General features: G+C 47.7%; 1 protein-coding gene and 1 pseudogene across 4 annotated transcripts; both read right to left on the reverse strand.

The window, feature by feature from the left end:
* Positions 1–1,661: 1,661 nt before the first annotated feature.
* On the reverse strand, positions 1,662–24,806 carry LOC140406444 (uncharacterized). 4 transcript variants are annotated; one of them, XM_072494483.1, is made up of 3 exons: positions 24,426–24,806; positions 23,374–23,489; positions 1,662–5,237 (listed from the first exon to the last, which is right to left on the reverse strand). In XM_072494483.1, the coding sequence occupies exon 3, from the start codon at positions 4,802–4,804 to the stop codon at positions 4,085–4,087; it is 720 nt and encodes a 239-aa protein (XP_072350584.1). In that variant the 5' UTR covers positions 4,805–5,237; positions 23,374–23,489; positions 24,426–24,806; the 3' UTR covers positions 1,662–4,084. The 4 variants fall into 4 exon arrangements, with proteins under 4 accessions (XP_072350584.1, XP_072350585.1, XP_072350586.1 ...); XM_072494484.1 differs by lacking the exons at positions 23,374–23,489; positions 24,426–24,806 and adding an exon at positions 12,172–12,318; XM_072494485.1 differs by lacking the exons at positions 23,374–23,489; positions 24,426–24,806 and adding an exon at positions 12,113–12,264.
* On the reverse strand, positions 19,780–21,211 carry LOC140406442 (uncharacterized; annotated as a pseudogene).
* Positions 24,807–25,401: the final 595 nt, after the last annotated feature.

Raw genomic sequence — 25,401 nt, forward strand, 5'->3', positions numbered from 1 at the left:
TGGGTCAGTGGGCCGATGAATGGCAGATGGAGTTTAATTTAGCTAAACGTGAGGTGATGCATTTTGGTAGATCGGGGCAGGACCTACTCAGTTAGTAGTAAGGAGTTGGGGAAAGTTATAGAACAAAGATCTCGGAGTACAGATTCATAGCTCCTTGAAAGTGGAGTCACAGGTGGACAGGGTGGTGAAGAGGCATTCGGCATACTTGGTTACATTGGTCAGAACATTGAATGCAGGAGTTGGTACGTCTTGCTGAACTTGTACAAGACATTGGTATGGCCACATTTGGAGCACTGTGTACAGTTCTGGTCCTATTATAGAAAGGATATTATTAAACTGGAAAGAGCGCAGAAAAGATTTACTCGGATGCGACCAGGACTTGATGGTTTGAGTTATGAGAGGCTGGATAGACTAGGACTTTTTCCCCTGGAGTGTAGGAGGCTTCGGGGTGATCTTGTCGAGGTCTGTAAAATAATGAGGGGCACAGATAAGGTAGATAGTCAACATCTTTTCCCAAAGGTAGAGGAGTCTAAAACTAGAGGGCATAGGTTTAATGTGAGAGGAGAGAGATATAAAAGGGTACAGAGGGGCATTTTGTTCACACAGAGGGTGGTGGGTGTCTGGAACGAGCTGCCAGAGGCAGTAGTAGAGGTGGGTACAACTTTGTCTTTTAAAAAGCATTTAGACAGTTATGTGGGAAAGCTGGGTAGAGGGATATGGGCCAAATGCGGGCAATTGGGACTAGTTTAAAAACTGGGCGGCATGGACAAGTTGGGCCGAAGGGCCTGTTTTCATGCTGTAAACCTCTCTGACTCGATACAACTGCAGCACAACATCCCTACATTTATATTAGATTTCCTTTGCAATAAACAATAATATTCCATCGATCTTCCTAATCACTGGCTGTACCTGCAGATTAACTTGGGATCGGGCACCCCGATCCCTCTGTTTCGCAGAGTTCTGCAATCTCTCTCCATTTAAATAATATTGTTTTATTTAACACTTTCTGAAAATGTGGACAATCCACATTTCCCAAAGTTAGGCTCCATCTGTCAGTTTTTGCCCACTCACTTACCTATTTGTAGTCCTTTGCAGAGATCTTAAATCCACTTCACAAATTACTTTCCTACCCGTCTTTGAGGCATCAGAAAATTTAACCGCCATACATTCAATCCTGTCATCCAACACATTCATACAGATTGTAAATGGTTGGGAGCCCAGCACTGATCTTGGTGACATTCCACTTGTCACATCTTACCAACCCAGAAATGACCCATTTATACCTTCTGGCTACTTCCTGCTCGCTAACCAATCCTCTAGCCACGCTGATGTGTTGCCCCCACACAATGAGCTCTAGTTTTGTGTCTTAACCTTTGATGTGGCACCTTGGAAATACCTTCTGGAAATCCAGATAAAGCACATCTACAGGTTCCCCTTTATTGACATCCCTTGTTACTTCCTCAGAGAACCTTGATGAATTAGTCAATCACGATTGATTCCCTGAACCCATTTTCAAACACTGTCAAAAGAAAAATCAAATCTCCTCTACCCCTCTGGCACCTTTGCCAATTACCTTAGAGGGACTCACTTTCTGTTAAAGAGCCTGTCAACCCCTCTCACCCACTTTCCCAAAAGTGAATAATCAGGAAAAGTCCAAAAAATTCAAATATTATCCAGTTAAAAGTTTATTGACGAAACAGAAACATGGTTTAAAAAAAACCCTGAAAATTACTTGAGGATCAAAGACAACCAGAGTAACAGGATGTTCACAATGTTCTTGTCCCAAATGGTTTCCCTTCGGCTCCTCTGTACCCTGTTCCTGTGACTTCCAGCTTGGGACACGTGGGCACTGAACCCTGGAGTCACATCACCATCAGCCCCAGTGATCCTCGCCCCTGAACCCTGATTGGTTGGATGTGCTGATTGCCAGTCAGTCCTCCAGCACCTTCCTGTCTCTATTAGCGACGCCCATGGCAGTTTCCCAACTGGGACACAGGCCCCGTTATTCTCAGCTAAATTCAGCCCTCAGCTCCATCACCTGGCTGTCACTGACACGAGCAATAGAGACAGAAAGGTGCCCGAGGGTCAAATAGGAAGACAAAACTTGTGGATTAGGACCCCATAAAGGTCACCAACTTCTTATGAAAATTCAAGCTCCCAGTCAACAAATTAAAGGATCACACGACGGGACTTCCAGTTTTCTGACTTTTAATGCAACAAAAAAACAAACTAGAAGCTACTTTAACTCGGAAACCTACACAGTAAACTATAAACTAGAACTTTGCCCTTTTGCACAATCTAAAATCACACTGCACGATTATAGTTACTCTGTCCTGGCAGTCAAAATTTAATTGTCTCAGAACCTGTCCAAAGTGATGATTCATTCCCGAGGATTTACTTCAGTTCTTCAACCAAGACACTGAGAAACAAAGGGAGAATAGAATAGAATGTGAACTAGCAAAATACATAAAAATGGACTGTAAACTCTTCTGTGGCTACGTAAAAAGCAAACGTTTGGCTCAAACAAAGGTTTATCTGTTACAGATAGAGTCAGGAGAATTTAGAATGAGGAATAGAGATCTCTACAGCCACCTCATTCAACACTCTGGGTTGTGGATCATCAGCTTTTGGAGTTTTATTCACTTTCAACCCCATTAATTTCTCCAGTGCTACTTTTTCACCAATACTAATCATAGAATTTACAGTGCAGGAGGAGGCCATTTGGCCCATCGAGTCTGCACCGGCTCTTGGAAAGAGCACCCGACCAAAGGTCAACACCTCCACCCTATCCCCATAACCCAGTAACCCCACACAACACTAAGGGCAATTTTGGACACGAAGGGCAATTTACCATAGCCAATCCACCTAACCTGCACATCTTTGGACTGCGGGAGGGAACCGGAGTACCCGGAGGAAACCCATGCACACACCGGGAGGATGTGCAGACTCCACACAGACAGTGACCCAAGCTGGAATCGAACCTGGGACACTGGAGCTGTGAAGCAATTGTGCTAACCATTATGCTACCGTGCTGCCCTTGGTTCTCTGCCAGTCCCTTGGTTCTTGGTGTTTTGGGGACAATTTCTGTATCTTCCTCTGTGAAGACAGACACATATTGTTTAGTTTCTCTGCCATTTCCTCATTCCCCATTATAAACTCCCCTGTCTCTGCCTGGAATGGACCCACATTGATCTTTGCTAATCTTTTCCTTTTCCCATTCCTGGAGAAGCTTTTCCAGTCGGTTTTTATGTGTCTCACCAGTTTGCTCTCATCAGTTTCTTGGTCCTGCTTTGCTGAATTCTAACGGATCCCATGGAATCTTTAACTTTTCTTGTTCGCCACAGTTACATCACGTTTCCTGTTGGATTTTTGTTCCTTAAATTTGTTGTACATGTGAAATAAAAGTCAGAAAAATCCCACAGGACCATAGGCTGCTCTCCCCTTTGACAGAGAGAGAGCTGACTGGAGGTGATTTAACCCGAGGGTCAGCGCTCCTCAGGTGAGGGACCTGGTTGAATAAACTCAGTACGGGAGTTAAATCCTCACTGTTGACCTTGCTCTGCATCACAAACAGTTGTCCAGCCAACTGAGCTAACAGACCCCCTGATAAATATGTAATAATTCCTTAAACATTAGGTATTCCCTGTACCAATCAGTTGCCCAGTCCACCTTGGACAACTTGCCTCTCATACCCTGATAGTTTTCCTCTGTGAGGAACACCCTGATAAATTAAACAAAAGAACCATGTAACCACCAGGGCCCATCTCCATGGCAACGTGGCATGCTTTGGGGGTTCCAAACAGAAATGGAAGCTAAATGTCTTCACACTTCCAAACACTCTTTCACTCTGTGATCCTTGTGTAATTTGAAGCCAGGTATTAGCAACAAGGCTCAAAGAGAATCAGCCCAGTGGAGGCAAAGTGGTGACACTGGCCTGTCCAGCAGAAAGAAACCCTCCGACCATCCCCACTGACCACCTGTCAGAATGAACAAAATGCAGTCCTGGGTGTAGAGCAGAAACAATAACAGCAGAATCCAACCCCTGTAATCAATTGTGAAATTGTTGGTGTCACAGCAGGTGCGATTAAACATGGAATCCCGTCTCACATTGAGAGGTGGATGGCCTCTCCCCAGTGTGAACTCGCTGGTGTCTCCTCAGGTTGGATAATTGAGCAAATCCTTTCCCACACCGAGAGCAGGCGAATGGCCTCTCCCCAGTGTGAACTCGCTGATGTCTCCGCAGGGTGGATAAAGGAGTGAATCCCTTCCCACACTGAGAGCATGTAAACGGTCTCTCCCCAGTGTGAATTTGTTGGTGTGTCTGCAGGTTGGATAACTGAGTGAATCCCTTCCCACACTGAGAGCAGGTGAATGGCCTCTCCCCAGTGTGAACTCGCTGGTGTATCCGCAGGTGAGATAATTGAGTAAATCCTTTCCCACACTGAGAGCAATTAAATGGTCTCTCCTCAGTGTGACCTTGCTGGTGGCTCAATAGGTGGGACGAATCACGGAACCCTTTCCCACATTGGGAGCAAGTAAATGGCCTCTCCCCGGTGTGAATTCGCTGGTGTCTCAATAGGTGGGACATATTACAAAATCCTTTCCCACACTGAGAGCAGGTGAATGGCCTCTCCCCAGTGTGAACTCGCTGGTGTGTCTGCAAGTTGGATAACTTGGTAAATCCTTTCTCACACTTTGAGCAGGTGAACGGCCTCTCCCCAGTGTGACTGCGTCGATGAGTCTCCAGCTCATATGGGAATCTGTATCCCTTCCCACAGTCCCCACATTTCCACGGTTTCTCCATGGTTTGGGTCCCCTCACGTCTCTCCAGGTTGGACAATCTGTTGAAGCCTCAGATCAACACGGGTCCGGTCCCTCCCCGCTCTGAATATTGTGGTGTTTTTCAGGCAGTGTAACTGGTTAAAGCTCCTTCCACAGTCAGTTCACTGGAACACTCTCACTCGGGTGTGTGTTGTGTGGGTCTCGGTGCTTTTCCAGTCACACTGATGTTTCCACAGTCAGTTCACTGGAACACTCTCACTCGGGTGTGTGTTCTGTGGGTCTCGGTGCTGTTCCAGTCACACAGACGTTTGAAATCTTTAGTTGACAGTTTGGGCAAAGATTTTTCATTCCACATTCATAGTCTGAGGATATTCTGGTTCCAAGGAAGGGAGTGACTGTCAGATCGAGACGTAATGTTTGAGATTTCTGGCTGTAATTCCTCCTCGTCTAATAACCTGTAAAAATAATTTACAAAATTCATCACTGTCAGTACAGGATAGAAACTCAGAACAGACAATTCTAGTTTCTATGTCATATTTTTTCCTCTGTCTTATTCCCCGAAAGCTGCAAATCTTCATCCCACACACTCCCTCCATTCTCTTTTTTAAAAAAATTTCAAGTACCCAATTCATTTTTTTCAATTTTGGGGGGCAATTTAGCATGGTCAATCCAACTAACCTGCACATCTTTGGGTTTTGGGAGCAAAAACCACACAAACACAGGGAGAATGTGCAAACTCCACATGGACAGTGACCCAGAGCCGGGATCGAACCTGGGACCTTGGCACTGTGAGGCAGCAGTGCAAACCACTGTGCCACCATGCTGCCTCTCGCCCTCAATTCCTATTCTGCTGTATCTAATAATAATAATCTTCATTAGTGTCAGAAGTCGGCTTACATTAACACTGCAACAAAGTTACTGTGAAAATCCCCTAGTCGCCACACTACGGCGCTATTCACCCTCCCTATTCTCCTGAAGATGCTGAATCAGGCTGATTGACAGATCCATGCTCACATCTTCCTGTCCAGGAGGTCACAACAAATATGAGCTGCAACCAAAGAAAAAATGCTGGAAAATCTGAGCAGGTCTGGCAGTATCTGTAGGGAGAGAAAAGAGTTAACATTTGAAGTCCAGATGACTCTTTGTCAAAGCTAACAGACAGAGAAAGTGGGAAATATTTATACATGAAAGATGACTCCATTCTCACTCCACAGTATAAATATTTAAATGTTAAAATTATAAATGTCTCAATAAAATATTTTCTAAAAAGGAAGTGAAGAAATGCCTTGATGAAACCGCGCAGGTGGATTCAGCGGGAATGGAGCCGCCTTTTCAACATGGCGGCCTGACCCTCAGGATGTCTCTCGACCCCGCGCTCTCCGGGGCTCTGGGAGGCGGCGAAAATTATGACTGCCGACATTATTCGTGTGACTGACCAGAGGCTCAGTGTGCTGACTCAATATCTGTGAGCTCATGAGGCCCAGATGCAAAACACCATGAAGAAGCTCGATGATCCGGAGGAGAGAATCCTGCACGTTCAGCAAGATGCCTCCTCGACGGAGGCGGAGAAAAAACATCCGGGTCGTTGGCCTGTCAGATGGTCATCATAGCATTTACAATGGGCCACTTGGCCCATCAAGTCTGCACCTTGGAAACAGCACCCCAGCCAAGCCCATACATCCACCCCATCCCTGGAACCCAGTATCCCCACCTAACCTTTTATTTGGACACTAAGGGCAATTTATCACGGCCAATCCACCTAACCTGCACATCTTTGGACTGTGGGAGGAAACTGGAGAGCCCGGAGTAAACCCACGCAGCCAGGAGAGAATGTGCAGACTCCGCACAGATAGTGACCCAAGCCGGGAATCGAACCTGGGACCCTGGTGCTGTGAAGCAACTGTTCTAACCACTGTGCTACCATGCCACCCATAAATTCTGTTATTTTCTGTCCATTTAGTGTGGAGGGTAAGGCTCCCGTGAGGTTCTTTAAGGACCGACTGCCACGTTTTCTCAGCTGGATGTGAAGCCTGAGTGTTCCAAATTAGAAAGGGTGCATCATATCCTGTCTCTGAGGCTGAGGGATAGTTTTCATCCCAGGCCTGTAATCATTCGCTTCCACAACTTGAAAGAAGGTCCTGGAGACGGGTACGGTGAGATGGCACCTGGCCCCAGGAGGGAGGGAGTATTCAGGACTTTTCGGCAGCAACACAAACGAAGCTTTGAGACTTTGATGAAGGTCAAAGGCAGCTCAAGGCTGTGGGGAGTGAATTACGTTATGCTTTATCCTGCAACCCGAAAAATGGTTTCCAACAACTCCGTCAAGTCTTTCAATAATCCAACTATTGCCTTGGCCTTCATTAAATCCATGAAGGGCAAGGATCTGGAGGAATGGTTTGCAGCTTGGACATCCACTGGACCGAACCTCTTTCCATTTAGAAAGTGCTCTGTTCCATTCTTTTTTGGTCCAAAATGTATAACCTCACACTTGTTTACTTTGAATTCCATTTGCCACAAATTTGCCCATTCACCGAGTCTGTCAATATCTTCTTGCAATTTTATGCCATCATCTAGTCTGTCTGCGATGCCACCGAACTTTGTATCATCAGCAACAGTGAAGAGGCCCTTCGGCCCATTAAGTCTGAATGGCCACCGACACGTGAAAAGCACCTGACCTACCTATTCCCATTTGCCGGCACTTGGTCCATTGCCTTGAATGTTATGACGTGCCAAGTGTTTAAAGGATGTGAGGCAACCCGCTTCTACCACCCTCCCAGGCAGTGGGTTCCAAACCGTCACCACCCTCTGGGTAACAAGATTTTTCCTCAAAACCCCCCTAAACCTTCTCCCCTCATCTTGAACTTGTGTCCCTCATGACTGATCGTCAACTGAGGGGAACAGCTGCTCCCTTTCCACCCTGTCCAAGCCCCTAATAATCTTGTACACCTCGATCAACCCCCCAACCCCCCCCCCTCCCCCACAACCCCCTCCCCCACAACCCCCCCCCCCCCCCCCCCCCCCCACACACACACACACACATACACACAGACCGGCCCCCTTCTCGGCTCCAATGAAAACAACCCAAGCCTGAGGATAAACCAGAAAATTAAAAGGAAAATGTAGGATAATCCAGAAAATTACAAGCCGGTGAACTTTACGTCAGTGGTAGGGAAATTATTGGAGAGGATTCTTCGAGACAGGATTTGCTGCCATTTTGAAGCAAGTGGACGTATTAGTGATAGGCAGCACGGTTTTGTGAAGAGGAGGTAGTGTCTCACTAACTTGATAGAGTTTTTTGAGGAAGTGATGAAGATGATTGATGAAGTTAGTAAGCCCCTTGGCAGACTGGTACAGAAGGTGAAGTTACACAGGATCAGAGCTGAACTGGTAAGATAGTTACAGAATTGGCTCGGTCATAGAAGACTGAGGGTAGCAGTGGAAGGCTGTGACTAGTGGTGTTTCGTGGGGATCACTGCTGTGACCTGTGCTGTTTGTAGTATATATATATATAAGTGATTTGGAGGAAAATGTAACTGGTTTGATTGGTAAGTTTGCAGACAACACAAAGGTTAGTGGAATTGCGGATAGTGATGTAGACCATCTGAGGATGCAACAGGATAGAAATCGGTCAGAGACTTGGGCAGAGAGATGGCAGATGGAGTTTAATCCAGCCAAATGTGAGGTCATGCATTCTGGAAGGTCTAATACAGTGGGGAAATATATAGCAAATGGCAGAACCATTAAGAGTATGGCATCGCAAGTGGAGAAGGTAGTCAAGAAGTCATACGGCATGCTTGCCTTCATCAGCCGGGGCATTGAGTTTAAAAATTGAAAAGTCATGTTGCAGCTTTACAGAACCTTAGTTAGGCCACACTTGGAATATAGTGTTCAATTCTGGTCGCCACACTAACAGAAGGACGTGGAGGCTTTGGAGAGAGTACAGAAAAGATTTACCAGGATGTTGCCTTGTATGGAGGGCATTAGCTGTGCGGAGAGGTTGGAGAAACTTTCTTTCAGAAAGTTGGAGAAAATTTCTTCAGCCAGAGAGTGGTGGGTATATGGAATTCATTGCCACAGAGGGCGGTGGAGGCCGGGACGTTGAGTGTCTTTAAGACAGAAGTTGATAAATTCTTGATTTCTCGAGGAATTAAGGGCTATGGAGAGAGAGCGGGTCAACGGAGTTGAAATCAGCCATGATTGAATGGTGGAGTGGACTCGATGGGCCGACTGGCCTTACTTCCACTCCTATTTCTTATGGTCTAAACTTGGTTTGATCTCACTGGAACGACGGAGGTTGAGGGGTGACCTGACAGAAGTCGACAAAATTATGAGGGGCATGGACAGAGAGGATGGTCAGAAACATTTTTCCAGGGTGGAAGAGTCAATTACTTGGAGACACAGGTTTCAGGTGAGAGGGGCAAAGTTTAGAGGAGATGTACGAGGGAAATTCTTTTACACAGAGGGTAGTGCGTGCCTGGAACTCACTGCCAGAGGTGGTGGTGGAAGCAGGTATAAGTGGCATTTAAGGGACGCCTTGACAAATAGATGAATAGGATGGGGGACCCCAGAAGAGTAGAAAGTTTTAGATTAGACGGGCAGCATGGTCAGTGCAGGTTTGAGAAGGACGAAGGGCCTGTTCCTGTGCTGTAACTTTCTTTGTTCTTTGTTTGTTCTATCTTACCTCTCTTCATAAATGTTCCATCCCGTGCAACATCCTGGTGAATCTCCTCTGCACCGTCTCCAATCATATCCTTCCTATAATTGTCCCATTGGGCAGACGCAGCATGGGTTCATAAAGGGCAGGTCGTGCCTAACTAATTTAGTGGAATTTTTTGAGGACATTACCAGTGCGGTAGATCACGGGGAGCCAATGGATGTGGTATATCTGGATTTCCAGAAAGCCTTTGACAAGGTGCCACACAAAAGTTTGCTGCATAAGATAAAGATGCATGGCATTAAAGGGAAAGTAGTAGCATGGATAGAGGATTGGTTAATTAATAGAAAGCAAAGAGTGGGGATTATGGGTGTTTCTCTGGTTGGCAATCAGTAGCTAGTGGTGTCCCTCAGGGATCAGTGTTGGGCCCACAACTGTTCACAATTTACATAGATGATTTGGAGTTGGGGACCAAGGGCAATGTGTCCAAGTTTGCAGACGACACTAAGATAAGTGGGAAAGCAAAAAGTGCAGAGGATACCGGAAGTCTGTATAGGGATTTGGATAGGCTAAGTGAATGGGCTAGGGTCTGGCAGATGGAATACAATGTTGACAAATGTGAGGTTGTCCATTTTGGTAGGAATAACAGCAAAAGGGATTATTATTTAAATGATAAAATATTAAAACATGCTGCTGTGCAGAGAGACCTGGGTGTGCTAGTGCATGAGTCGCAAAAAGTTGGTTTACAGGTGTAACAGGTGATTAAGAAGGCAAATGGAATTTTGTCCTTCATTGCTAGACGGATGGAGTTTAAGACTAGGGAGGTTATACTGTAATTGTATAAGGTGTTAGTGAGGCCACACCTGGAGTATTGTGTTCAGTTTTGGTCTCCTTACTTGAGAAAGGACACACTGGCACTGGAGGGTGTGCAGAGGAGATTCACGAGGTTAATCCCAGAGCTGAAGGTGTTGGATTACGAGGAGAGTTTGAGTAGACTGGGACTGTACTCGTTGGAATTTAGAAGGATGAGGGGGGCTCTTATAGAAACATATAAAATTATGAAGGGAATAGATAGGATAGATGCGGGCAGGTTATTTCCACTGGCGGGTGAAAGCAGAACTAGGGGGCATAGCCTCAAAATAAGGGGAAGTAGATTTAGGACTGAGTTTAGGAGGAACTTCTTCACCCAAAGGGTTGTGAGTCTATGGAATTCCTTACCCAGTGGAGCAGTAGAGGCTCCTTCATTAAATGCTTTTAAGATAAAGATAGATAGTTTTTTGAAGAATCAAGGGATTAAGGGTTATGGTGTTCGGGCCGGAAAGTGGAGCGGAGTCCATGAAAGATCAGCCATGATCTCATTGAATGGTGGAGCAGGCTCGAGGGGCCAGATGGCCTACTCCTGCTTCTAGTTCTAGTTCTTATAATGTAGCAACCAGAAATGCGAACAGTAATGTCCCATATGTCTTTTTCACCAACCTATTAACCTGCCCTTCCACGTTCAGAGATCTCTGGACAAACACACCAAGGTCCCTTTGTTGCTCAGAACTTCCCAGTGTCATGCTGTTCATTGAATACTTCCTTGTCACATTACCCCTTCCAAAGTGTGTCACCTCACTTTTTAGGGTTCCAGTTCCATTTGCCACTTTTCTGCCCATTCCGTCTATATCTTTCTGTAACCCAAGACACTCAACCTCACTGTTAACCATCTGGCCAATCTTTGAGTTATCCGCAAGTCTTCCATGTGGGATCTTTTCCAAAGCTTTATTGAAATCCATGTAAACTACATCAACTGCACAACCCCCATCTCCACACCTGGTCACATGCTCAAAAAATGCAATCAAATTTGTTAGGCATGACCTCCCTCTGACAGTGTCATGCTGACTATTCCTGATCAAACCTCTCCAAGTGGAAATAGAGTCCATCAGAACGTTCTCCAATAGTTTCCCTACCACTGATGTAAGACTCACTGGACTGCAGTTCCCTGGCTTATCTCAACAACCTTTCTTAAATAATAGGACCACATTAGCTGTTCTCAAGTCACCTGGCAACTCCCCTCGTGGCCAGAAATTAAAAGTTTGGGTCAGAGCCCCTGAAATCTCCTCCCTGGCCTCCCACAGCATCCTGGGACACAATTCATGCAGACCTAGTAATCTAATAATCTTATGGGCGGCACAGTAGTATAGTGGTTAGCACTGCTGCTTCACAGCACCAGTGACCTGGGTTCGATTCCTGGCTTGGGTCACTGTCTGTGCGGAGTCTGCACATTCTGCCCGTGTCTGCATGGGTTTCCTCCCACAAGTACCGAAAGACGAGCTTCTTAGGTGAATTGGACATTCTGAATTATTCCTCAGTGCATCCGAACTGGTGTCGGAGTGTGGCAACTCAGGGATTTTAATAGTAACTTCATTGCAGTGTTAATGTAAGCCTTCTTGTGACAATAATAAAGATTGTGAATGGGCCGAAGGGGCCCTTTCCGTTCTGTAAAATTCTACGACTTTAAAGATAGAGGTGGTAGAGGGAGGGAGGGAATGAATTTATAGAGAAAGTGCCAAAGCCCCAACATTCACCAGCTCTGAGGACACACCTTAGCTCCCTTTCCAATCTGAAAGCAGCCTGAGCTGGATTTACATTCCCCTTAATTGATCATTGCTGGGTGATAATCCTGTACTTCCTCACCTCACACCACTGTGACAGCACCTTCACTACACAGACTGCAGCAACTGACCAAACATCACCTTCCCAGTTATTCCTGAAGGCACCGCCTTCCCAACCTGGCCCCTTGCCTGAGGTGCGGTGATCCTCAGGTCACATCACCGCCGGTCAGCTCTCTCCCGGGGCCAGGCCCTGGTTCACAGCCGCCATCTTGGGGAAGCAGGGCGCATGCGCTGGAGTCTTGGGGATGCTCAAGCTAGTGGGCGGGGCCTGAAGGTTTCTGTTCCCAGCCGGGTCCTAGTGCCCGGCGAACTATTAAACGGCACCAGGTTTTTTAAATGTTTCACCCACTCCCAGGCTGAAGCTGATGTTTGTGGCCTGGAGGTGCCTATGGATCACGTAGACATTCAGTGTGAGAGGCTGCAGCCTCTATCTAGCTACCTGAAGGGGGTTATACAGTGTTTGATTACATTTAGTGGTCCTTTCCAGTTCATTATCAGGATGTTTATGTGATATTTTCTTACCCTCAGTGTGATATTTCTTTATTTAAAATACATTTCAGCAGCAGACTGACTGGTGATTTTTAAAGGAATAAAGTTTATTTATTATCACACTATTTCCCTGGATGTTTGAACATCTCAGCTCCTCATCTCTTTCACACTCACTGACACATACACAGAAATTAGGTACAGATCAAGTTGAAGCTGTAATGATGGAAATGGAATGTAGACTGTAATCTTTATATCGCTGCAGGTCTGTTGTCTTCTTCTTGAACTAATCCTTTAGTTGGAGTGAAGCATTTTTAGAAACAAATAATTCTCACGAGTCTCTGAAGCTTTCTGTAGATGAATCGCCAGGAGGTTGGTTCTCAGGTGGACTTGGAAGCTGGAATAGGTTCAGTACTGTGGCTGCACTGGAAAACATTCAGCTCTGCTGGTTCAGCTGGTTCCTGGTGCTTCAGATGCTTCTCACACACACATTTGCTTTGTTCAGAGTTTATTGTACTGCATCGCTGACAATTAACTGCAGGGTTAAAACTCTAAGACCCAGAACACCCCGATACAATAGCAGTTTATGATGCTCACTCACGCTTATCTCTGTCCCAATTCGAGCTCATTCTCCTGTGTTCAATACGGCACTTGGAGACCAACAGTCCAGAGATTTCACGCTCCTCAAATGCTGGTTCATCCTGACACAACGAGACATTTAAACTTCGCAGGTGGCTGCAAAGTTTCCTTATTCAGGTCCGTGTTTAACTAAATATTGGTCACAGAATCGAATATTACCCACAGTTTATCCACAATAACATGTTAAGTTGCAGCCATCTTGGCAGAGTTTGTGGATCTTACAGTCTGTAATATCTAGTATCCTTGTGCCGAACATGACATCTTGAATCTACTCTTGGGTCTGGATAAAACAGTGCATTGTCGCTGGGTGGGATGGGCGGCATGGTAGCACAGTGCACAGCACTGTTGCTTCAGAGCTCCAGGGTCCCAGGTTCGATTCCCAGCTTGGGTCACTGTCTGTGTGGAGTCTGCACGTTCTCCCTGTGTCTGCGTGGGTTTTCCTCCGGGTGCTCCGGTTTCCTCCCACAAGTCCCGAAACGTGCGGTTAGGTAATATGGACTTTCTGAATTCTCCCTCTGTGTACCCAAACAGGCACCGGAATGTGGCGACTAGGGGGTTTTCACAGTAACTGGCACTGTTTTTTTTTTTTACATATTTGTTTTTATTCTCCTCCTTTTTCACATTTTCTCCCAAATTTACACCCACCAACAATAAACAATAATCAGTAACAAATATGTAAATCCCCATATCAATAACAACAATCCCATCCTCCCACTAAACCATGTTCACACAAACAAATGACAAAAAGGAATGAGGGATCACCCATAGTCGCCATTAACACACAGCCCCCTCCCCCCAACCCGCCCCAACTAATGTTCGATGTTATCCAGTTCTTGAAAGTGCATAATGAATAATGCCCATGAATTGTAGAACCCCTCCATCCTTCCCCTCAGTTCAAACTGAACCTTCTCAAGAGTCAAGAATGCCAACAGGTCCCCCCACCACGCCAAGGCACAGGGTGGAATGGTTGCTCTCCAACCTATCAGGATCCACCTTTGGGCGATCAACAAGGCGAAGGCTACAACATCTGCCTCCGCACCCGTTTGCAACCCTGGCTGGTCCGTCACCCCGAATATGGCCTCCCGGGGACCCGGGTCCAGTTTCACGTGCACCATTTTAGAAATTATCCTAAAAACCTCCTTCCAGTAATCCTCTAGCTTTGGACAGGGCCAAAACATATGAATGTGATCCCCCTCCACATCTCCTCCACAACGTTCCCACACATCCTCTACTCCTTCAAAGAATCGGATCATACTCGCCCTTGTGAGGTGTGCTCTGTATACCACCTTCAGCTGCATCAGCCCCAACCTCGTGCACGAGGTGGAGGCATTCACTCTCCGGAGCACCTCACACCAGAACCCCTTCTCCATATCCTCTCCCAACTCTTCCTCCCACTTTGCTTTGATCCCTTCCAGTGGTGCCTTCTCCTCTTCCAAAATAGCTCCTTACATCGCTGACACTACCTCCTCCAGCAATGTGGAGGCCAGCTCCACCTGGCAGCTCTGTATCTCCTTTCTGGCAAAATCTCGAACCTGCATGTATTTAAACATTTCCCCCTGCTCCAGCCCATACTTCGCTTCCAGCTCCTTCAATCCTGCAAACCGACTCCTAAGAAACAAATCTTTTAGCGTCTTAATCCCCTTCTCCTCCCATTTCTGAAAATTTCCATCCCACTTCGCTGGCTCAAATCTGTGGTTCCCCCGAATCGGCATTTCCCTTGACCCTGCCCCCAACCCGAAGTGTTGGCAAAACTGCCTCCAGATTTACAATGAAGCTATTATTACCGGACTACCGGAGTATTTTCCCGGAGCTACCGGGAGCGGCGCTGTTGCTATTGCTTTCAATCCCGTCCCCCTGCACAAACTCTCCTCCATTCTGACCCACTGGGAATCAATCCCTCTGACCCAGCTCCGCACCTCCTCCACATTCGCTACCCAGTAGTAATACATCAGGTTCGGAAGGCCCAAACCCCCCGCCTGCCTTCCCCTCTGTAGAAGCACCTTTCTAACTCTGGCCACCTTCCCTCCATTATAAATGAAGTAATCCTTCCCTCAATCTCTCTGAAAAAAGCCTTTGGTTGGAAAATCGGCAGGCATTGGAAAATAAACAGAAATCGCTGCAATACGTTCATTTTAACCGGCTGTACCCGACCCGCCAGTGACAGAGACCATCCCACCTTGCCAGGTCAGCTTTCACTCTCTCCACCAAACTAGAAATGTTGTACTTGTGGAGCCCCCCTCCCCCCCACTCCCGGGCAACCTGCACCCCCAGGTATCTAAAGTGAGTCCCTGCCCTACGGAATGGCAGCCCCGACACACCGGCCCCCACCCACCGCCAAGACACCACAAAATACTCACTCTTGTCTAGATTTAGTTTAGACCACGAGAAAGACCCAAACCCCCGAAGCAGCTCCCATATTCTCCCTATCGACACACTCGGTTCCGACACGTGTAACAGCAAGTCATCGGCATATAAGGACAACCTATGCTCTATTCACCCCACCCCCCGCACTATTCCTTTCCATACCCCCAAACCTCTTAATGTGATGTCCAACGGCTCAATCGCAAGTGCAAACAGCAGGGGGGACATAGTACATCCCTGCCTAGTCCCACGGTGGAGAGAAAAGTATCTCGAGCTGATGTTGTTTGTGCGGACACTGGCCCCGGCTCCTTATACAGTAGCTTTACCCAGTCCACAAATTTTGGTCCAATTCCAAATCGGTGCAGAACTGCCATCAAGTCCCCCCATTCTACTTGGTCAAACACTTTCTCAGCGTCCAATGCCACAACCATCTCTGTTTCCTTCCCCTCTGCCAGCGCCATAACCACGTTCAATACCCTTTTAACATTTGTAAAGAGCTGCTTCCCTATCACGAGCCCCGTCTGATCTTCACATATCAGCTTCGGGAGGCACTCCCCCAGCCTACCCGCCAGTACCTTCGCCAATACTTTTGCGTCCACATTCAGAAGCGATACGAACCTATACGACCCACACTCCATCGGATCCTTATCTTTTTTTAGCAACAGTGAAATCGATGCCAGCCCCAAGGTTTGTGGCAACACCCCCTTCCCTCTCGCGTCTTCAAACATCCCCACCATCAGGGGTACCAGCCTATCCTTAAATTTTTTATAATATTCCACCGGAAACCCATCCGGCCCTGCCACCTTCCCCGACTGCATCCTCCCAATCCCATCCTTTATCTCCTGCTCCACTATCGCTCCCTCTCATGTAGTCCTGTTCCCCTCCCCTAACCTCGGGTACTCCAACCCATCTAGAAATTCCTGCATCTCACGGTCTCCCCCAGGTGGCTCTGACCTGGACAACCCCTCATAAAATTCCTCAAAAACCTTGTTAATCAGTTGCAGAGCTACCACCAACTTCCCCGCCCTAACCCTCACTTGAACTATTTCCCTTGCCGCTGCTTCCCCCCGGAGCTGACCTGCTAACATATGTTCGTAAACTGCATCCCTTGCTCGTCTCCGCTGGCGCACCGCCTTCCTGGTAGATAGTCGGTCAAAGCTCGCCTGTAGTTCCTTCCTCTTTTCCAGCTTTGCTTAGTCCCCATCTTCTGCATAACTCCTATCTACCTCCAACATCTCATCTATTACCCTCTGCCGCTCCAACATCTCCTCTTTGTCCACCCTGGCCTTAAACAAAATCACCTCCCCCCTCACCATCGCCTTTAGAGCCTCCCAGACAACTGCCTTCGACACCTCACCCGGACAGTTGAAACTTACATATTCCTCAATTACCTTTTCAATTTTGTCACAGTACACTTCGTTCCCCAAAAGTCCCACATCTAATTTCCACCCCGGTCTCTGCGCTGCCCCCTTCTCCAGTACCATATTCATCCAATGTGGAGCGTGATCTGACACTGCAATTGTCGAGTATTCCAACCCCTTACCCCAGCCAGCAAAGCCTTTCCCACCACGAAAAAGTCGATCTGCGAGACCTTATGGACTGCTGAGAAAAACGAGTACTCCCATTCCCTCGGGTGCAGAAACCTCCAATAGTCCACCCCTCCCATTTCCACCATTAGCCCAGCCAGCGCCTTTGCTCCCCCCCCCCCCCCCCCTGATGGGACCAGCAAGCGCGGCCGTGACCTGTCCAACCTAGGCTCCTGCACCAAGTTCCAGTCCCCCCCACCAACAGTTTGTGTGTGTCCAAGTCGGGGATGGCCCCAAGCACCTTCTTTGCGAATCCCACATCGTCCCAATTGGGGCCATATAACCTGAACAGCGCCACAAACCTCCTCTCCAGTGTCCCTGTCACAATCACATATCTACCCCCCTGATCTGCCACCACCTTCTCCATCTGGAAGCGTACTCTTTTGCTGACCAGCACCGCTACCCCTCGAGTCCTTCCGTGAAATCCAGAGTGAAACACATGACTAACCCAGCCCTTTTTAAGTCTCACCTGATCCTTCACCCTCAAGTGAGTCTTCTGCAGCATTGCTACATCTTTTACATTGCTTTCAAACTTTTAAGATACGCAAGCACCCTTGACCTCTTGACCGGACCTTCTAACCCCCTCACATTCCATATGACTATCCCAACTGGGGGTCTCTCACCCCGCCCCACCCTTCTTATCCACCATCATCATACCACCGGGCCCTGCCCCATGAGCCTGACCCGCCCCTATCCATTAACATCAAAACCCTTCCCCTCCCTCCCAAATCCCCCCCAACAATTCCTCTCAAAAAAACATCTCCCAGCATCAATCTCTCCCCCCGACCCCCCCCCCCCCCCCACCTCGCTTGCCTCGTAGGCCCCTCGAAACCTGCTAACCAGGCTCCAATGTCCGCAGCCCTCCTCGCACCTCACCTCCGTTCACTAGCTGACTTTAATTAGCTAGCGCGAGTGGCTCCCCGCCAAGAAATACCGGTCCCTCCTACCCAGTCCCAGAGAAAGAAAAAGCAAGAACAACAATCCAACCCATACAATTCACTAAACTAAGATATAACCGTCGCAACACAGAATGCCAATCAACCCAACCAATAACCTGAACTCTGCAACAATGTGAAGAGAATTAAATTACAATACACGTCAGTAAAAAGAAAGTTATAACATTGATACATTTTCCAGCTCCCCAATCACAGCCCAGTCCCTCTTCCAGCTTCGCTCCTCACGTCTGTTCCAAGCCTTCTGCCCGCACGAATGCCTCAGCCGCCTCCGCTGTCTCGAAATAAAAGTCTTTGGCATCAAACGTCACCCTCAGCTTCGCACCCCCTTTTTTTACAGTGCCGCTTTCACTCGCCAGAACGCCGCTCGTCTTTTTGCCAACTCCACCGTCACGTCCTGGTAGATCCGAACTCCAGCAGCATCCCACTGCACCTCGCGCTTCTCCTTCGCCCAGCTTAACACCTTCTCCTTCATGCAGTACTTATGGAAGCAGATAATTACTGCTCTTGGCGGCTCATTCATAGAACATAGAACAATACAGCGCAGTACAGGCCCTTCGGCCCACGATGTTGCACCGAAACAAAAGCCATCTAACCTACACTATACCATTATCATCCATATGTTTATCCAATAAACTTTCATTCACTTTGGGCTTCGGCCTTAATGACCGATGAGCTCGGTCCAGCTCGTACCGGGAGGGGTTCTCACCCTCCCCCATCAACTCCGCCAGCTTCTTAGCGAAGTACTCTGCTGGCCTTGCACCCTCTGTCCCTTCGGGCAAGCCCACAATTCTCAGATTGTGCCGCCTCGAGCGGTTCTCCAAGTCCTCAAGCTTTGCTCGGAGTCCTCCGTTGACATCCACCACCCTCCGCAGCTCCTCCCCCATCGAGGTGAGCTGGTCGATGTGCTGCGACACGCCCTCCTCCACTTCCTTCATCTTCTCGCCCTGCTCTCTCACCTCGGCCGATGTCGTTGCCACAGCTATCCTCACCGGGGCGATTGCCTCCTCCACCAATGACTTCAATGCGATCGCCGTCTCCTTCCTCAACGCCTCCATGTGCCTCACAAACTGCGTTTCCAGCTCCACCACCATCTCCTCGGTCATCTTCTCCACCGTAAGTAGTGCTGGCCCACCACGCGGTCCGGCAGCCGCCATCTTGTCAGCACTTTTGCTCGTCTTCTCATTCAACGGCGAGCCCGGTTTCCAACCTTTCTCAACGCTGCTTTTCACATCCTTTAACGGCTTATTATTTTTCCTTTTTTTTTCCACCTTCTTTCTTTCTTCAATCCTTTCTTTTTTTTAAATAGAAAAAACAAAAACATTTTCTTCCTTCAAAAAAAAGGGAGAAAAAAATGTTTTCACCAAATTTCTTTAAAACATCTTTCTCTTCTTTATTGTATTCCTCCAAAATTTCCCTGGGACCGGTCTTCAGTCTTCTTACCACATTCTAGGCGGGACATCCGATGTGGGACATCTCACCTACATCACGCCCTGGCTTTGGGCCTGCCGCCTCGGCCTGTTTGGCTCCGCCCCCGCTGCTCCTTTCAAATTTTCAGGTCCGGCTTTCAGGTTGTCCCGCTCCTCCTCCACGTGCAGCCGCTCCGCCGAACCCGCCGGGACCAGTCTCTCCCCCCCCCCCCCCCCACCCTTCCAACCCTCCGGCTCCCTGAAACGGAGCTTTGATGCTTGGGCGAGGGAGGCAGGGCCGACCCCGGAGAAGTTTAATTTTATTTTAAACAGCGGATAGCCCCCCGAAAAAGACCGCGATATCGTGGGCCAGCAGGAGCTTCTCCTCATCGCGGCCGCTCTGCTCGCGAACGCCACCGGAAGTCACTTTATTACCGGAAGCCAGAATATTAGCCCCTGTAAATGGGCTGGAGTTTGTTATCAGCAGAAAGAGACCCAAATTAATATGGTTCAGTCCTGATTGTGAGGAACAGCAAAATCCAATCACTGTGGTTACTTGTGGCCTCGTTGGTGTCTCAGCAGGTTGGGTGAAGTGGTGAATCCCTTCCCACACTCGGAGCAGGTGAACGGTCTCTCCCCAGTGTGAACTCGCTGGTGTGTGGATAGAGCGAATGACTGAGTGAATCCCTTCCCACACTCGGAGCAGGTGAACGGTCTCTCCCCAGTGTGAACTCGCTGGTGTGTGGATAGAGCGAATAACTGAGTGAATCCCTTCCCACACTCGGCGCAGGTGAATGATCTCTCCCCAGTGTGAACTCGCTGGTGTGTGGACAGAGCGGATGACTGAGTGAATCCTTTCCCACACTCGGCGCAGGCGAAAGGTCTCTCCCCAGTGTGAATTCTCTGGTGTGTGGACAAGTTGGATGACTGAGTGAATCCCTTCCCACACTCGGCGCAGGAGAACGGTCTCTCCCCAGTGTGAATTCGCTGATGTACAGTGAGGTTAGATGATCGTCTGAACCCAGTCCCGCAGTGCGAGCACCTGAACGGTTTCTCCTCAGTGTGAACACGTTGATGGCGCATCAGATCCCCAGAACTTTTAAAGCACTTCCCAGTCTGGGCATTGAAACGGTCTCTCATCAGTGTGAACTCGCTGGTGTCTCAGCAAGTGTAAATAGTAAATCCCTTCCCACACTCTGAGCAGGTGAATGGTCTCTCCCCAGTGTGAATTCGCTGGTGTCTGGACAGAGCGGATGACTGAGTGAATCCCTTGCCACACTTGGAGCAGGTGAATGGTCTCTCCCCAGTGTGAATTCGCTGGTGTCTGGACAGAGCGAATGACTGAGTGAATCCCTTGCCACACTTGGAGCAGGTGAATGGTCTCTCCCCAGTGTGAACCCGCTGGTGCGCGGACAGAGTGGATGAATGAGTGAAGCGCCTCCCACATTTGGAGCAGGGGAATGGTCTCTCCCCAGTGTGACTGCATTTAAGGCTTGTGAGGCCTGATGATCGAGCGAATCCTCGTCCACACACACAACACGTGTACGGTTTCTCCCCACTGTGAACAATGCATTTTCCTTCCATGTTCAAAATCCGCTGATATTCAGGATATGATAAATTGAGGACTCTGTCAGATCCTGATGTGATGCTTGGCTTGAGTTTCTTGACTTTGAAGCCTCCCCTTCGAACACCCTGTGAAACTGATTTAAAACAGAAAATAGGGAGTGAGAGAGAACCCACAGAAACACAAAGGCAGGTTGTGAAATTGAGCTGAATGAATCTGGTCATTTGTGGGGTCGACACTGGGAAAACGTGACCATGAAAACTGCTCGATTGTCACAAAAACCCAACTGGCCTCTTTGGGAGGAGAGAGAAAGAGGTGAAGAGGGATTTTGAATATCTACAAGTCATACTAAAGAGACTAGATGGCAAAGCAACTTCGATCTTGAGCTTCATAAACAGTAATACCGATACCAAAACTATACTTCTGGTGGCACGGTGGTTAGCACTGCTGCCTCACAGTGCTCGAGACCTGGGTTTTATTCTGGCCTTGGTGACTGTGTGGAGTTTGCACTTTCTCCCCGTGTCTGCGTGGGTTTCCAGCCGGTGCTCAGGTTTCCTCCAACAGTCTAAAGAAGTGAAAGTTTGGTGGTTTGGCCTGGATAAATTGCCCCTTAGTGTCCAGGGATGTGCAGGTTCGGTGGGGCTATGGGGTTACAGGGACAGGGTAGGACTGTGGGCCTAGGCAGGGTGCCCTTTCAGAGAATCAGTGCCGACCTGATGGGCCGAATGGCCCCCTTCTGCACTGTAGGAATTCTATGGCTCTAATTCTATTCTATGAACAGAATAGAATGGTCACCACTCTTCAGGAAGCATGTGAAGGTTCTTGGAGAAGGTGAAGAGGAGATTTACCAGAATGGCTCCAGCAAAAGAGGTTGAGGTGAGATTTGATTCAGGGACACAAGATTATGCCAGATTTCCATCGGGTGGACAAAGAAACTCTCTTTCCATTTACTGGTCATACAAGCAGCCGGGACACAGATTTAAAGTTTTGGGTAAAACCCGGATTGATCTATATAAGATGCTGAGGGGTCTTGACAGGGTGGATGTGGAGAGGATGTTTCCTCTTGTGGGGGAATCGAGAACGAGGGCATCACTGTTTCAAAATAAGGGGTCACCCATTTCCGATGGAGATGAGGATTTTTTATTCTCTTGAGGGTTGTAAGACTTTGGATCTCACGTCCTCAAAAGGCAGTGGAAGCAGAGACCTTGAATATTTTTAAGGCAGAGCTGGATAGAGTCTTGATGAGCAAGGGGGGTGAAAGGTCATCGCGGTAGGCAGGAATGTGGAGTTGAGGTTAGAATGAGGTCTGCCACAATCTTATTGAATGCTGAGCAGGCTCGAGGGGCCGAGTGGCCTGTTCCTAGTTTGTATGTAAAAGGTACAGGAGATGATATGGCGGGGTTCATAAAGTTAGAGCGGATTAAGTTCGTCCTAAGGGGGTCGGCTCAAGGGTTTACTAGGCGGTGGCAACCGTTCGTCGAATATCTTGCGGAAAGATAGATAGGGGAGAACAAAGAAGGCAGCAGCAGCGGCCCAGGACTTGGGGGGGGAGGGATGGGGGGGGATGGGGGGGGGGGGGTGGCCTGAGACAAGGCAGTTGCCAATTAGGGCTAGTTTTTATTTATTTTATTTTTTTTTGTTATTTAATATTTATTTATTTGTTGTTGTTTTTGTTTAAATTTAAAAAAGGTCATTATTATCTGTATTGTTACAATGTTGTGTAAAGGATGCACAATGTACTGTGTTGGTTGACCAAAAATTTTCAATAAAATATTATTTAAAAAAAAAAGGTACAGGAGATATGAGGTGATATGAGATGTATGTTATTACACAGCGAGCGGCAATGACCTGAAACTTGCTGCCTATGAGGGAGTTTGAAAATAGACACAATGAATGATTTGATTTCAAAAGTAAATTGGATAGACATCTGAGGGAAATAAACCTGCGAGGATACAGGGATAGAGCAGGAGAATGGCACTGACTGGATTGCTCCAGAGAGCTAGCATTGTCTCAATGGGCCGAATGCCATTCTTTGCGCCTTCATGTCTCTGACTCTTTTGTGTAATCTAGTTTTGTAATTTAACCCCGGGGGGGTTCAGATATCACTCCGGTAAATCTGTGATACACTCCCTCCGAGGCCATTCTATCCTTCCTCAGGATTGTTGCCCAGAACTGATCACAGTTCTCCAGGTTTGGTCTAACCAGGGTTTGTGAATCTTGGGGCTTTTCCAGTCACACTGAGACCTGAAATCTTCCCTCACAGACAGAACAGACAAACCTTTTACCTTCCACACCCAGATGCTGCTGAAATTCAGGTTCTGATGAACCGAGTGACTCTGTCAGATCGCGATGTGACGTTTGGTTTGTGTTTCCCGTCTGTTAAACCTCCACTTCCAGTATTCTGTAAATCTACAGAAACCTCACTGTCAGTTTAGGATAGAAATTCACAACATTCTCTCCTCGCCAACTTTGATTAAATGTATTTTTGGAGGTTTGATCACATGACCTGCCCCCATCCTCCAGCCTTCAATCTGTTAAAAAATCCATCCTTGTGACACACTGCCTTCCTCGGCCAATTGGGAAGCAAAAGAACTCATTACCTTACAGGACAGTGTTTGACTTGGGCAGCACAGTGGTGCAGTGGTTCGCACTGCTGTCTTACGGTTCGATCCCGGCTCTGGGTCACTGTCCGTGTGGAGTTTGCACGTTCTCCCCGTGTTTGCGTGGGTTTCACCCCCACAACCCAAAGATGTGCAGGTTAGGTGGATTGGCCATGCTATATTGCCCCTTAATTGGAAAAAATGAATTGTGCACTCCAAATTTATTTTAAAAAAGGACAGTGATTGACTGTCAGCCAAACAACTTTCATCCCATTTTCAATATTTTTATATCCGCTGAAGAGAAATGATTAAAAATCCTTTTTACTGTCCTAATGATTTTCCAGAGACCAAAATTTAATATTTTTACTGTCCTAATCATGTTCCAGAGTCACAAAAATATTTTTGACTGTCCCAATGGTTTTCCAGACACCCAGGTATGAATCTCACCAATACAGAAGGTAAAATTTGAATTCATTGAAAGTCTACTGATGACTATGAAACCATTGTCGATTGTTGCAAAGACCCATCTCGTTCACTGATGTCCTTCAGTGAAGGAAATCTTCTATCCTTACCTGGTCTGGCCTACATGTGATTCCAGATCCACAGTCAGCTGGTTGACCCTTAAAATGCCCTGAGATGCCCTCAGTTCTAGGGCAATTAGGGATGGGCAGTGAATGCTGGCCCAGCCAGCGACACCCACATCCCGTGAATGAATAGAAAGAAAATGCCATCCTTACCTGGCCTGGCCGACATGATTCCAAACCATAGCAATGTGGTTGACTCTCTAAATGCCCTCCGAGATGGCCGAGCAAGCCACTCGGTTTAAGGGAAATTAGGGATGGGCAATAAATGTTGGCCCAGCCAGTGACTCCCACAAATGATTAAAATAAAATCCTGTAGACTCCAGTCAATCAATCTCGGGAGAGTTGGCATCCGGTCCAGACTCGCAGTGCATAATAATAATAATCACGTATTGTCACAAGGAGGCATCAATGAAGTTCCTGTGAAAAGCCCCTAGTCACCACATTCCGGCGCCTGTTCGGGGAGGCTGGAACGGGAATTGAACCCATGCTGCTGGTCTTGTTCTGCATTACAAGCCAGCTGTCTTAGCCCACTGAGCTGAACCAGCCCCTACCCTGCGGCACCTTGTCCTCTGTAAAGATGGCGGCTGGTAACCCGGGCCTGTCACCGCTCAGCTCACACTCTGTTCGGTGCTGTTTAAGACGGGACCGTTAACATTTTGCTCAGGAGTTGAAGCCCCCACGGGGTATTTATGAAGCCTCCCGGCTCACTCCGCAGCTTCTACTGCTCCCCGGACACCACCGGCTCCAATCCTGAAAGTTGCTCAATTGTTTCTTTCCCGCTCCTCACACCATCAACGACAACCTGAACTGTGCATGCAGCAGACACAGCCCGAATAGCGCATGCTCCAGTCACAGCCGGACTCTGTGCATGTGCGAGGAGCTTCTGTCATGTGGATCGAGCACATTCTCAGCTGCTACACAATTTGGGTAATAAACCTGGATAGAAATGGATATTTTTGATATAAATTATGCTTTGTGAACTGATTACGATTAGTAACATTGGGCCAAGGCAACACCCACATCCCAAGAACAAATAAAGGAAAGTTGGCAGTTAGAAAGGCAAATGCAATGTTCGCATTCATTTCAGGAGAGCTACAACACAAAATGAATGGGGATGAGAAACATATCA

This window comes from Scyliorhinus torazame, unplaced genomic scaffold (assembly GCF_047496885.1).
Source record: "Scyliorhinus torazame isolate Kashiwa2021f unplaced genomic scaffold, sScyTor2.1 scaffold_532, whole genome shotgun sequence".
NCBI lineage: Eukaryota > Metazoa > Chordata > Chondrichthyes > Carcharhiniformes > Scyliorhinidae > Scyliorhinus > Scyliorhinus torazame.